We start from the raw sequence: 14,236 nt of genomic DNA, 5'->3' as shown, positions 1-14,236 counted from the left end.
TTTTACATCCAATGAGAGCAATTGACAGCCTTCAGGCATGAAGGATACACTGAATATATGCCTCTTTCTTCCTATATAAACACAAATACCATTGCTTATAAAGTCAATTGATTTGTCTTTCACTGGATGTCAGGTTGAACATCAAACTAAAGCTTATACTGGGCTTATTCGGCTGTGTGAAAGGTTTGTGAGGTTCTATGTTGTGGCTCAGTGTGGTTGTGTGCCAGTCCCCTTCTTTTCAGGTGGGCAGGGATGTTTTCCCGGTGTGTCAGGGCGTTGGCTGAACAGAGAGGTCACTGCTTTGTTTTGAAAACACGAGAAGGGATCTGACCTAGCCTGTCTGAGCCTCTGGGTTTGAACTGGTTTCAGAACCGCTCCACAGTAGCCTGCTGGTTCTGCTGACTTTGGACTCGACCAAAACCTGTTCACACTGAGGAACACGGACCAGTCTGGGTCAGTCCAGAGTGACTGGTTCCTCCTGAGTGGTTCACCCCTTACTGCTAGTGTTTTTTTCCCATGCTGCACAATGCCTGGAAGCAAGTGTCAACAAACCTGCTTTCTCAGAGTGTGGGGGTTTAGCTTTCACTGGTCAGCCAGAAGAGCCTTATCTTCAACAAAGTAGCCCTTGTCTGCTTGTCTGCATGTTGTTTTCTTCGTGGAAACAACAGGTTTCCCATGTGAACGACAGGTGCGTTGAGTCTCATGCCCATGTTCTGGAGCTAGGCTCACACAGGGCGGAGCCAGAGCCGACTGTTAGCTGCTGCTCTTGCTGTTTTGTTGCTCTACCTGCAGCTAGACCTGCAGGGCATGATGTCATAATGTATGATGTCATGTTGAGATTTTTCACAAAACTGGGCAGTAGTACAATGTAGCTGTCTGGTTCCAACTTTACAGTTAAAATGTATGCGCCAGGGCCTAGGGGTACAATGAGCCAGCCTGGTTCCAGGGGGAAGAAGCCTTTTAAAAGTGGAGCACCTAGTTCTGGTACCTACAGTAGTCAGAACTCAGTAGACTAAATAACTGGTTCACCTCATGTCAGGTGGTCATGTTAGTGTTTGTGATCTCATCCTGATTTCCATATAGAGCGTGAATGAGTGTATTCTTAGGAATGTGTGCTCGTCTCATGTTTCCTTAGGCTACCTAGTTGTCAAGTAAGAATCATATTTCCCTGAAACAAAATGAATCTGCATACAGTGATGTGAGTAGACCCATGCAGCAGAAAGAATGCCTCCCCCATGTTCAAACCTTGATAAAACCTGACCTGTTGACAGTGGTGTTGAGTGAAAGGTTTTCCTTTGAACTGTCAGATGCTGCACAGATTAAGCTGCTCAGTGGGAGGTCTGCACTAGATTGGCATGAGTAGCTGTTGCCCCCGGAAGCCTTACGGTGATATGATGGAGCTCCTTATAGGTGTGAGCTCAATAGTGTGGGCGGAGTCAGAGGGGAAGAGAGAGACTGAATGAGAGGGAGGGAGAGAGAAGTACTGAGAGGAGAGAGTTTCAGAAAAGGAGAAAGGGAGAGGAGAGGGGGTGTGAGTGAGAGAATAAGAAGAATTTGAAAAAAATGTTATTTGAGAAGGGGGATAAAGAGTCAAGTCTTCAGTTTCATTTTAATTGCTGTACAAATAAAAATAAAAGCAGCGCTTTAGTAACAGAAGGGCAAAAAAGGGCGAGAGACAGAGGGTGGTTGGTATATTATCTGGACTCAAATGTGTGTGTATGTGAAGGGAACAGACAGAAAGGATGCAAGTGACACATGAAGCAGAAAGAGTGTGTGTGTTTGTGTGTGTGTGTGTGTGTGGGGGGGGGGGTATCGGGCACAGTATCCACCCTTACCCTCCCCCCCCCCCAGGTTTGTGCCATATCTCTGTGATCCTGGCAGAATAGGAACAGTGCGTGAGCTGATGGCTGAGTCTGCCCCCCTCCCAGTCTAAATCAAGCCAAAGTGTCCCAGTTAGCTTTCAGCGTGGGCCAGTTCTCTCCTCTCCCCCTCAATCCCCCGGCAGGTCGCCGGTACTGCGGCGCCTGTCCCTGCCGCTCCTCTCCAGCCGAGCGGGGTTTACCGCCGGATCGCCAGAGCGCCGGTTACGCAACGGGCTTACAAACCGCCGGTCAGCGCGTCACCTCATCTCCCCCTGGCCCTCGCCGTCGGGGGGTCTGGCCAGGAGAGCGGGCGCGTCCGGGGGCCCGGCCAAAATTTCTCCCCCCCCCCCTCGTTCCTGCCTCTCATTTACGTTTAGCAGCCTCTGCTTCCTGGAGCACTTAAAGAGGGCACAGGAAGGTTAGGCAAAGTAGGAAGGAAGGAGGCAACCGTATGGTATGGAAACTACATTAAAATAATAATTCATGGTTTTCAGTTAAGTGCCTTAACTGGCTCTTAGGGGTAGACATCTTTACAGAGCTGTGTTTGTGTGTGCATGCGTGTCTGTGTGTGTATGTGTGTTTGTGTGTGTAATGCAGGTACTGTGGAACACTTTTCATTTCTAACTGTCGTCTTTTAAATCCCTGTTAGAACATTTATTTTGTTTTAAGCGCCTTTGCACTAATCTCTTATTAGGTCGTTATCGTCTGGTCAGCCCTGGCAGAACCCTGTCAAACCAGGTTCTTCTTCACCAGCAGATCGTCCTCAGAGCCAGTGCTGATCGTGGCAGGGAAAGCTTTGTCGCAGTGTGAAAATGAAGCTCTTGTGATCGCCTGTTAATCAGGTCACCAGAGTGGAAAATAAAGGCAAAAATAGAGAGGAGGAATTAGAGTATAAATAAAAAGGAGGCTCAGGCGGTGTCGCTGAGAAGGGGCAGATGGACCGAGGAAGGGAGAGATAGAGCAGTACAGACTTGCAGCCTCACACCAGCCTTTAGCTGGTGTGAGGGTACATAGGATACCGTTACTGGCCTGACCTATGACCCTTACTAGCCTGACCACTGACCTAAAAACTGCTCCCATCCAGAATGTGGGCTAATCACTGCCCTGAACTCGATTTCTGACCTTCAGACCATTACTGCCCTGAACGCTGACTGGTGCTGACCTACACACTGTTACCACCTTAAGGACTGACATTTTTTTAAATGAGTAACGTTTTTCTGCCAATGAGTGTGAAATGTTATTGCCCTTTGTTGCTATTTTCTGTTAAAAATAGAAACGTTTAATGTGAGTGTCAGCTAGTGTACACACTGGCCCTGAGACATCACAGGTGGCCGGGGTTTATCCATGATGATGTCATTTCCTCTCCTTCCCAGAATCCCCATTGGGCCCACTGTTCTGTGTGACTCATGGCCACAGCCACCCAGACTCTGCCTTTGTCCTGCACTCCCAGCCGGCGTTTCAGAGACCCCTACCCCGCCCAGCCCCCGCCTCTCCTTTCCCACTGCACCATGGGAAGTGTAGGCAGTCTGGTGGAGAGGCCGGAGGTGAGCCCGGAGCGGCTGAAGAGCGGGCGGGCGGGGCCGCAGGCGAGCGCGCGGCAGCAGGACGGCCCGCTGAGGAAGGGCTTCACTCAGCGCGAGCTGCTCAACTACCTGAACATCGCCAAGAAGGAGCAGAAGCCCAGCGGGAAGCACATCATCTCCTCCATCTCCTCCATCAAGAGGGAGCACGGCCGCGAGGAGGAGAACGTCTACAGCAAGGTCTACCACAAGGACGCCCGCGAGCTCGACCTGGGAAAGAACTCCTTGCCCATCGGGGGCAAGTACGAGAAGGTACAGAACCGCACGGCGGCGCCTGGTTCTCTTCTACTCATTTCAGGGTTAGCTCAGCGCAGGATTGTAGCCTGCAGTATAACAGTAGCTTTTAGGTATGCAATTGCCTTCAGAGGCTAAGAATTTATTAGCTGCTACCCTCAATAGAAAAAGACAAAAATTGTGAAGCAAAACATTGCCTTACATTATATTGTGAGGCAAAACAAAACTACTTTCACTCGCATATCATGCTTCTATGCAAAAATAGTATACGCATAACCCCTGGGATATGAAACGATACGTAAAGAAAAGTTTCCTCAGGACTGCAGCCCAGCCTTTTTTCTTTAATAACATAAACAACGGGATCTATAAAAATGGATGTCTCTGCAGCCGGCTCCGCAGTTGTATGGAAATGCTGAAATGGGCCTATTTATTTGCGTCTCTGATTTATGGCTGCGGCATAATTGTTTCTCATATTCTGTACGGCTTAATGCGCAGATGAAATGGATCGTATTAACGGAGAAGAAGAGGAGCGTTGGTCTCAGTGGAGCAGTGTGCCATTTCTCACAAGGCCCCGTGATTTAATATTCAGAAATATTAATATTCCTCATGTTCCTCACGCTGCCAATATACTCTGCTGCATCGCCACTGTAACGGGACAGGATCTTTAGGCTAATTTTGTCTTTTATTCCCCTTAAAATATACTATGGAAATTGAACTAATAAACTATCCTGTGGATTATACATTTTCTGCTGGAATAACAAATGGCCGTGCTGTTCGTATAAGTCATTTATTTTTCTGTACTCTTTGGCCTGGAATAATTGTTATTGTCCTTATGATGTGGTTTATTTATGTGTGAATTTTGCAGATCCCCACATTCAAAGCTTTAGAAATGACAGGACAGAACACAGCTGGCAAATGAGCAACAGCAATATATCCTGAGGCGAACAATCATCTTTACTAATTGGCATCCTCGGTAAAAACATACTGATCATAACTCGTGTTAGTGCAGTATCTAAAGACTGGCACAAGGACAAGCTTCTAGTGCTACATCAGCTTGTGGGTTAGGGTGAAATAACCCACAATTACGCAGTTATATTACACTTAATAAATGCAGTTTTTAGATATTGTCCTTATCTGCCAGTTCTTGATGGATACATTTTTATTTATTTTTTCTTTCCTATCCAAAGTCTCGTTTCAGGCCTTCCGCCTTCAAGCCAGTCACCCCTAAGACCTTCAGCTCGGTGCAGAACCTCTACCCTTCCAAAAGTGAGGATCTGGACTCGGGTCTGTCCAACGGGCTGCAGGTGACCTTCGCCAAGGTGGCCTCCGCGGGGGTCTCCACCTCCTCCTCCTCCTCCTCGCCCTCGCGCCACGCCGCGGGGGGCGTGGCCAAAGCCCCGTTGGCAGCGGCGAGGGGGCTGAGCCAGGAGGAGGAGAGCATGTCGGACTCGGGGCACAACTCCATGAACAGCCTGCCCCCGTACCGGCCCCCCTTCCGCCCCCACCTGGGCCAGATCAGCGCCTCCATGGGCCACATCGACCACATCGGCTCCCTGGACCGCGCCTCCGCCTCCACCGCCACCGAGGGCTCCTGCCCCGGCGGCATGCCGGCGCTGGGCCGCCTGCGGGTGTACGGCAGCGAGGCCCCGCCCCCTTACGAGCTGTCGCAGTCGCTGGAGGACGTGGTGCGGGACCTGGAGGACCGGCTCCTGGAGAAGGAGCACGAGCTGAAGCAGATGAGGAGGAACCTGGACGAGAGCGAGGGAGCCATCGCACAGGTGAGCAGTCATAGAGCAGTCATACAGGTGAGCAGTCACAGAGCAGTCATACAGGTGAGCAGTCACAGAGCAGTCATACAGGTGAGCAGTCACAGAGCGGTCACCCAGGTGAGCAGTCACAGAGCCATCACACAGGAGAGCAGTCACAGAGCGGTCATACAGGTGAGCAGTCACAGAGCCATCACACAGGAGAGCAGTCACAGAACCATCACACAGGTGAGCAGTCATAGAGCAGTCATACAGGTGAGCAGTCACAGAGCGGTCACCCAGGTGAGCAGTCATAGAGCCATCACACAGGAGAGCAGTCACGAGCTGTCAGACAGGTGAGCAGTCACGGAGTTGCCACACAGGAGAGCAGTCACAGAGGTCACACAGGTGAGCTATCACACAGAGCTGTGAGCTCTGGAATCCTCAGACAGCATTGCCAAAGGAGAGTGACTGACTGGGTGATGTCATCAGTGTTTGTTCGTGCGTGTGACTGAGTGCTGCTGGGATTTCCTAAGGATTGGTCAGGACAATGAGCAGTGGAAACTCAACAGTGCTGAATGACTGCACTTGTTTACGGCTGGGCAGGTTGGACCAGGTGTTCAGGGGAACACAAAGCAGGTGCTTAATGCTCTGTTTCCTCTTTGGGTGGAGTGTTTGGAGTTCTAGAGAAGCCCTTTATAAATGGTAAGTTGAACGTTAACCCTGCTTCAACCTTCTCACCCGTTCTCTCTCTCCCTGCTCCCTTCCTGTCTTTCTCAGGTGTTTGAGGGGAAGCAGAGGCTGTGGGAGAAGGAGGTGGAGGAGCTGAGGAGGTTGTACGCGGCCAAGCTGCGCCAGGTATCCCAGCATGCCCAGCGGTCGACGCGCTCGCTGCAGCTGCAGCTGTACAAGGTCCAGCAGGAGCGCCGCCGTCTCCAGGACGACCTGGAGGCCCTGCAGAACCGTACCCCCGGAGGCCACCCACAGGAGCCGCACCCACAACTGGAGGAGACGCAGTGGGAGGTGGGGAGGAGGAGAAGAGGGGAGGTTTGGGGGTGGGGGGGTATTGATCAGGCCTAGAGTCTATGACAGGGTACTGGAGGGCTGTAGGGTCTGCTGGTTTTTTCCGTCCTAAAATCAGCAACCAAAATTGGCTCCTAAGAGAACGGGTGAGGAGAGTTAAGTGTGTAATCAGCTGCCTCAACTGAGTAGCTACGAAAACCAGCACGCCCTGTGCCCATCTCCAGGTCTAGGGCAACGGTTTTCAACCTTTTCTGATCCCAGGACCCCTACCCAGGCTCCAAAGCTCCCAGGAGACCCCCATCATGACTCTTCTAATTAGCAGCTCAATGTAGATCTTTAGCTGTTGAATGGCGTGCTTTGTTAGGGTTGTATTGAAAACCTACAGGGCAGTAGATCTCTTAAGCCGCGTTTCCACCGCAGGAACTATACCCCGGAACTAGGAACCTTTTGAGGAACTCAGTGCGTTTCCACCGCAGGAACTAGGGTCTAAATTTAGTTCTGGGGGCTTTGTTTTACCCCCCAAAACGTTCCTGCTCGGGGGGTAGTACTTTCCGAAAGTACAGGAACCTTTTGGGTGGAGCTTGCAGCGCTGAACATTTCTGATTGGTCGAGTACTCGTAGCATTTGTGTTGTATTTATTTTCCGCCATTACCCGCCATGTTTGAAAATATGCAGCGGCAAACCAATTTATTTTCATAATAACTTCAAATCAAACTTGTATGTTATGCGGCGCAGTAGCCTACTTTTGGTTATAGCCTGTCAACGTCTTGGAATTATAACGTGTGCTCTTCTGTTCTTTTCTTGCTTTAGTATTCGTTTTATAAAATGCTAAGCATTCGTGCTGGGACAGCATATTACGTAGGCTACCAAAACATTCAAACGGATTAATTCGGTTGCTGAATATTTTCTTCCGGATTTTCTTTGTTAGCCCGTTGTAATTGACTCAAAACGTTTGATACAGTTATGTGAGGTATGCGGTAGTTCTGCATAATTAACATTGGTGATACAGTACAAGCAAACTGGAAATCACATTCCGCACTTTTTATCCGGGTAAAATAACAGGTTAATTCTAGTAATCTTCCCTTTAGCTTTTTCAGACTGCCGTAATTTTACTCAATTTTACTGCCATTTTTCAATTCCACGAAAAGACCAGGAAGACTATGGACTCATTTATGGTGCATGGTTCGCATCTGGAGGGCACACTTCGCTGCTCGGCTAGCAGTAACTTCGAAGGAAAGCAAACGGTGGCTTTACCACTACTAATTTACATTTTCACGCAAGTCCGAGTTTTCGTTCTATTCTTGTCATTTTGCGATTAGCCTATATGGAATTGACGACGAGAAAGTAAAAAAACAGCAAATTGTTTACAACGTGTGCATGTTTTCTGCTGTTAATGAATGTGTTTGAGAGGATATATGAAAATCAATAAATACAAAAGTAACCATATATAGTCATTAGTTGGTAACCCGTTGTATATAAGTGGAATAAACCCCTCCGGGCTGTCCCGGTTATTAGAAAATAATATAGGCTACTTCGGTGATAGTATGGGGTTACAGAAGAAATCATATGACAGATGGACCGACGACAACGTCAGTGGGCTAATTTGCCTAATCTTCGCGGTACTTTAGACCCCGGTGGAAACGCAGACAACCATTGGCTGAAGGAACCTTTTAGTTCCTGGTAAAGTAGTTCCTGGGACTGAAAGTTCCGGGTAATTTTGGTGGAAACGCGGCTTTAGTTACCACTGGTCTCGGGGGGTAAAGAGGCCCACGAAGGGGGGGCTGGGTGTAGTGATTAAATGTGATGTCATGTAATTTAATTTTGCAATTACTACACTCATCATAGGCAACTTGATTTGAGGGAATAGTGTTTAATGTCATCCAAGGGTATTCAAAGCAGGGTCAATTCTCAGAGTTGAAGTTTCAGGCAATTTGAGTCAAGATGCATTTGAACAGTTTGGTTTTCAGTCTGTGCTGGGGCAGTGCTGTAACTCCACCCCCGTGCTGTAACTCCGCCCTCTCCCTGCAGGTGTGCCAGAAGTCAGGCGAGATCTCCCTGCTGAAGCAGCAGGTGCGGGACGCCCAGGCCGAGGTGGCCCAGAAGCTGAGTGAGATCTTCCACCTGAAGACCCAGCTGCGCGAGGCCCGGGGCGAGGGGCGGGCCAAGGACGCTCAGATCCAGCTGCTGCAGCAGGCCCTGCAGGGGGAGGGGCCGGGGGGTGGGGCCGAGGCCAGGGGGACGGGGCCCGGGGGCGGGGCTGAGGAGCGCCTGAGGGCGGAGCTGCTGCTGGAGCGGCGGCAGAGCGAGGCGCAGGCCTCCGCCTTCGAGGCAGAGCGACGCACCTGGCAGGCGGAGAAGGACAAGGTCATCAGCTACCAGAAGGAGCTGCAGGCCAGCTACCTGGATATGTTCCACAGGAACCAGGCCCTGGAGAGGGAGCTGGCCGAGCTGAGGGGCGGGGCCGAGGGCGGGGGAGGAGGCGGGGCCGGGGACGGGGAGGCGGAGGGAGGAGACAGACTGCCCCCAGGCCTGCCCTGGATTGAGAGGATCGAGTCGTCCGAAATCTGATTGTGACCTCACAAGGCATACCAGAGCCAACCAATCAGGACATAAGGCTACTGTATTCATTTGTATCCCCCATCTCATGAAGAGACTACCCCCATTGATGTCTGCAGCCTTTTTTAGTTGAATAATGAATGCAGGACACTGTTGGTGTGGCTCTGTGCATGAAGGTTTGTCCTGGAGGCACATGCACAGTGCAGTGCACAGAACACATGGAAACTGGTGTCCACAGGTATGAACGGGAGGAGATGCACGGGGGATGAAGATGAATTTGGGCGAGTGAATGACCCCGCTCACTCTCTGGCTGGGCTCTCCAGTGATTCCTCTAACGAGCTGCCCAGCAGCATTAATCATCCGTTTTTATTTTATGTTCTGAAGATTTTAAAAAATAAGCAAGGAGAAATGTAATTTTAAGCTAGCCTTAGTTATGTAAGTAAGGGCTGTATGATGTTCTTGTTATTTTGATCTGTGATTCACACATTTGAGACTCTCCCGAGGAACCCTCTGAAGCTCGTATTTACTGGGATTTTTTTCGGCCTATTAGATCCGAGTGAAATGTGTTTAGCGGTGTTGCTTTATTAAATAATATCTGGATGTTGTTCATGTTGTGTACCTGTGAAGCTCAGGCTCCAGATAATGCCACTGCTGGTCTGTAAGAAACTGCTGTGTGCTTCAGCTTTAAATTCTAAAAATACCTGCACCCTCTCACTCCTCTGCTCTCACCCTCTCATACCTCACCCTGTCACACCTGTTTCCTCTCATACCTCACCCTGTCATGTCTCTTTTAGAGGGAGCATGTAGGGGATATTGAGGCGACATGTGGAGGGATTGTAGAGTGATTCTGTAACGGTTATGCAGGGAGGGTATAGTGATTGAGTGATGCAGGGAAGGTGTAGTGAGTGAGTGATGCAGGGAGGGTGTAGGGTGTAGTGAGTGAGTGATGCAGGGAGGGTGTAGTGAGTGAGTGATGCAGGGAGGGTGTAGTGAGTGATGCAGGGAGGGTGTAGGGTGTAGTGAGTGAGTGATGCAGGGAGGGTGTAGTGAGTGAGTGATGCAGGGAGGGTGTAGTGAGTGATGCAGGGAGGGTGTAGGGTGTAGTGAGTGAGTGATGCAGGGAGGGTGTAGGGTGTAGTGATTGAGTGATGCAGGGAGGGTGTAGTGAGTGAGTGATGCAGGGAGGGTGTAGGGTGTAGTGATTGAGTGATGCAGGGAGGGTGTAGGGTGTAGTGAGTGAGTGATGCAGGGAGGGTGTAGGGTGTAGTGATTGAGTGATGCAGGGAGGGTGTAGTGAGTGATTGAGTGATGCAGGGAGGGTGTAGGGTGTAGTGAGTGAGTGATGCAGGGAGGGTGTAGTGATTGAGTGATGCAGGGAGGGTGTAGTGATTGAGTGATGCAGGGAGGGTGTAGTGAGTGAGTGATGCAGGGAGGGTGTAGTGAGTGAGTGATACAGGGAGGGTGTAGGGTGTAGTGAGTGAGTGATGCAGGGAGGGTGTAGTGAGTGAGTGATGCAGGGAGGGTGTAGTGAGTGATGCAGGGAGGGTGTAGGGTGTAGTGAGTGAGTGATGCAGGGAGGGTGTAGTGATTGAGTGATGCAGGGAGGGTGTAGTGAGTGAGTGATGCAGGGAGGGTGTAGGGTGTAGTGAGTGAGTGATGCAGGGAGGGTGTAGTGAGTGAGTGATGCAGGGAGGGTGTAGTGAGTGATGCAGGGAGGGTGTAGGGTGTAGTGAGTGAGTGATGCAGGGAGGGTGTAGTGAGTGAGTGATGCAGGGAGGGTGTAGTGAGTGATGCAGGGAGGGTGTAGGGTGTAGTGAGTGAGTGATGCAGGGAGGGTGTAGTGAGTGATTGAGTGATGCAGGGAGGGTGTAGGGTGTAGTGAGTGAGTGATGCAGGGAGGGTGTAGGGTGTAGTGAGTGAGTGATGCAGGGAGGGTGTAGTGAGTGAGTGATACAGGGAGGGTGTAGGGTGTAGTGAGTGAGTGATGCAGGGAGGGTGTAGTGAGTGAGTGATGCAGGGAGGGTGTAGTGAACGAGAGATGCAGGGAGTGTGTAGGGTGTACTGGGGGGACACAGGGAGTGCATAGGGCACAGTAAAGGGCACACGGGGAAAGCGTAGAGCTTGGTGATGGTGGCACAAGTAGGGCATAGTGAGGGCACAAAGCGTGGGCATCAGAGTGGCACATAGGTAGAAAGCATCGACCCAGGCTGCTTAATGTCCTGATTGACCCTGCAGCCCGTAGAGTAATTATACTGTGACTACTGAAAACAATCCTACAAGTGTATCATATGTTCATTAATCCAATATTTCGATTGATAAGTATTTATACATTTGTGTACAGGAAACGGATTTATTCCTTTCGTTTCTGCCTTTATTTGAATATTATTATTTTTTATACGTGTGTTTTGGGGTTAAATTTTCCGCAGGTTTTCCGGATGGGGAACTTCTGCAAAGGGAGTTTTTCTTCTGTTGGATTCGGTGTCTTTAGCAGCCTCTTTCTCCTTTTCGTTGCTCCCGTTGTGAAATGGCCCCTCATTAATAATTGAAGGTATTTGGTGTGGAATGCACTTTGCATATGCTCTGTAGATCTCTACACAATCATACACACACACACACACACACACACACACACGCACACACACCGACCCACACACACACACACACACACTCACTCACAAACACATTAGCATCTGTAAAGGAGCCTTTTCCCTGATCCACTTTCCTGGGGGGCGGAGCTGTTCTGTCTACGGGCCGTGAAGGAGCTGAACGACACAGAGGACACTCTCGAACCTGGAACTCGTACCAAAAACGACCCTTTGTCAGCCTCGGGGCGGGGGGCCTGACCGCATACGGTGGCTGCGGCCGGAGTGGGTGGCGTTCGCCCTCTTCAGTGGAGGCGGAAGGGCGGACGAACGAATTAACAAAATGAACGAGTGAGTAAACGAATGCATGGCCAGGCTACCGCAAGGTATTTACGCTGAACTGAAAGCCACTTCTTCCTGGACCTGGACTCCATTCTTTGGTCGCATGTATGAACACGAAACCGCGCTATTGTGACAATCTACAAAGAAATAAATTAACCGACAAAACAAGCTTATGTCATTTTCACTGTGTTTTTTTGTTGTTGACTGTATTGAAAAGTTAATGTGGCACTCGCACAGTCTACACACCTTTCCTCTGCTCGGCTATTTTCCCTCCTGTTTTGGAATTCCCCTATTTTGAAATCTGCAATGTTTTTACATCACGGCTGTGCCACCCACTCACGTAAGACTCTTATGTGCAATCCAGTAACTAAATTATCTCCCACAGTCCAGGGTGACCTGATATTTCCTTTTGGCGTGGTAGAGAAGAAGCTACAGAGAAGGCTGACTGAAGAGATAAAACAAACACTAAACACAAAGTGAAATGGCACTAAACTGCCATAATCCCGTTGCTCTAGTTGGTAACAGTGAACACCATGGCCTGCCTATACAAACACTGCACTCACAGTTAAGCATTGAGTCACCGATATTCAGAGCCATGCAAAGTTGCCAAATCTCACATCTTTATTTTGCTCGCCATATTCCTGGTCATGTGACAGCCTGGCATATTAGAGTGCTCAGTTTCACAAACACACCTAGGTGTGTAGCCACATGTGTTGTAATTCAGTAAGTCAACAGTAATTTGTGGGGATTTTTCACCACATTTTAACAATATGTTGTGACCTGCGAAATCCCTCTCTATCACGGTGAGTTCGGTATGATGAAAGGGACCGGGTCTCTCTCTGTTGGCCACACCCTCCATAAAGGGATGAAAAAAGCTGGTTTTACAAGTGATTCTGTACAATGAGCTTAACTGAAATCACTGCCTCATCCACAACATCCTGTGCCTGACTGACCGAACCTACCTGAGATCAGTGCCTGGTCTGTAGTGTGTTTTTGGAGTAACAGCTACGAGTGGATTCTCTTTAAATGACAAGTTGACTCCTGTGAGCCTGGCATTCCTCTTCCTGGGCGCTTGTTGGAGGCTCCTCCCACTTTCCTCCTCGCATACCTCTCCTCCATGTTTGGACTCTGCAGGTCAGAGGTCATCCCTTTGTGAAAACAGAGGAGGGCCTTTATGTGCTCAAGGAACAGGTGTTTCCATGGAAACTGGAAAAGGTAGACCCAGAGGGAGTGCCCAGTCCAATATTTAAAGGGAGCTGCCGAGATTCTTGCAGATCAGTAATCATTTTAAAGGAAAAACACCATTTTCACCAACATAAAGAACAAGATTCTGCTTTCATATAATTGCATCTCTTGGTCCAGTAAAAACATCATCAGGAATCCCTAAGAAGTGTTTACAAATTTTGCCAGCAGCTGAAGAGAATAAGTATATATTGCACATGACCCAGGTCTGGCACACACTGATAAAGTGTTCTAGCAGAGCAGGCAGGAATGGGTCAGAGACCGGGCTGGGTTAAGGTGATCAGGGGCAGGGGCAAAAGCGTTATCTGAGTGCTTGAATGTGCGCTGCTGAGGGCGAGAGCAACTGGCTCCTTGAGCTAAATAAATGAGGCTCTGCTGTAGCCAGCGGAGCTTTGAGCACTGGCCAGCGGGAGTTTGAAGGAGGACTGCAGCCTCTGTGTTTCAGCCTGCACACACCCTCCCACCCACCCATAAAAAAAGATTAAAATGCAGCTTGTCCTATCCCTAGGTGGGGTGTACACACTGTGTACAGCTGACCGCAACTTCTGTAGCTCTCTCTGGTCTTCTCTTCCTCCTCCGTTCTGTTTGGGTGGGATTCAGCTGCTGTGGAAAACTCTGCAGTGCTGCATTTACCCAGGCCCTAAATCTGGGAACCCCCCTCCTCTCCCCTCCCCTCCCCTCCCTGCCCAGCCCTCCTCTGCTTCGCTCCACAAGAAAACAGCAATCCCAGAGCTGCTTAACTCTAAATTATGCGATGACTCGAGGTTATGCATTGTTCTGTCTTTTTAATACTTACCCTGAAATAAGGAAACACAAAATCCCTGCAGGTTGTGTACACAGGCATTAATCTGCCAAGAGGAGAGCTGCCTAACAGAGCCATCCAATAAATCTAACCTGTGGAGGAGTGAGCAGAGTCGTGGATAGCTGCTCCACTCCCAGGCGCCTGGGATGCTAGTTTGGCTGGAGCATCTCAAAGCTCAGCCGGTCATTAAATAAAACATGAAACCTTACAGAAAAAGAGCTATAAATAAAAATCGTATCAATGGACTTGGGTGTCCTGACACCTAAGG

The 14,236-nt window shown here is 49.6% G+C and overlaps 1 protein-coding gene across 3 annotated transcripts in view; it reads left to right on the top strand.

Moving 5' to 3' along the window:
* Window positions 1-12,097, top strand: part of n4bp3 (NEDD4 binding protein 3) — a 36,484-nt gene extending 24,387 nt beyond the window's left edge. For all 3 annotated transcript variants that reach the window (XM_035411864.1, XM_035411866.1, XM_035411865.1), the window contains exons 2-6: window positions 3,236-3,694; window positions 4,864-5,454; window positions 6,202-6,444; window positions 8,473-9,925; window positions 10,991-12,097. In XM_035411864.1, coding sequence (XP_035267755.1) covers window positions 3,269-3,694; window positions 4,864-5,454; window positions 6,202-6,444; window positions 8,473-9,012 — 1,800 coding nt within the window. In that variant the 5' untranslated portion in view covers window positions 3,236-3,268 and the 3' untranslated portion in view covers window positions 9,013-9,925; window positions 10,991-12,097. The remainder of the gene's footprint in view (window positions 1-3,235; window positions 3,695-4,863; window positions 5,455-6,201; window positions 6,445-8,472; window positions 9,926-10,990) is intronic.
* Window positions 12,098-14,236: the final 2,139 nt, after the last annotated feature.

This window comes from Anguilla anguilla, chromosome 3 (assembly GCF_013347855.1).
Source record: "Anguilla anguilla isolate fAngAng1 chromosome 3, fAngAng1.pri, whole genome shotgun sequence".
Taxonomy (NCBI): domain Eukaryota; kingdom Metazoa; phylum Chordata; class Actinopteri; order Anguilliformes; family Anguillidae; genus Anguilla; species Anguilla anguilla.
The sequence above is the reverse complement of the archived record's forward strand: the minus strand, read 5'-3'. Positions and strand labels throughout refer to the sequence as shown.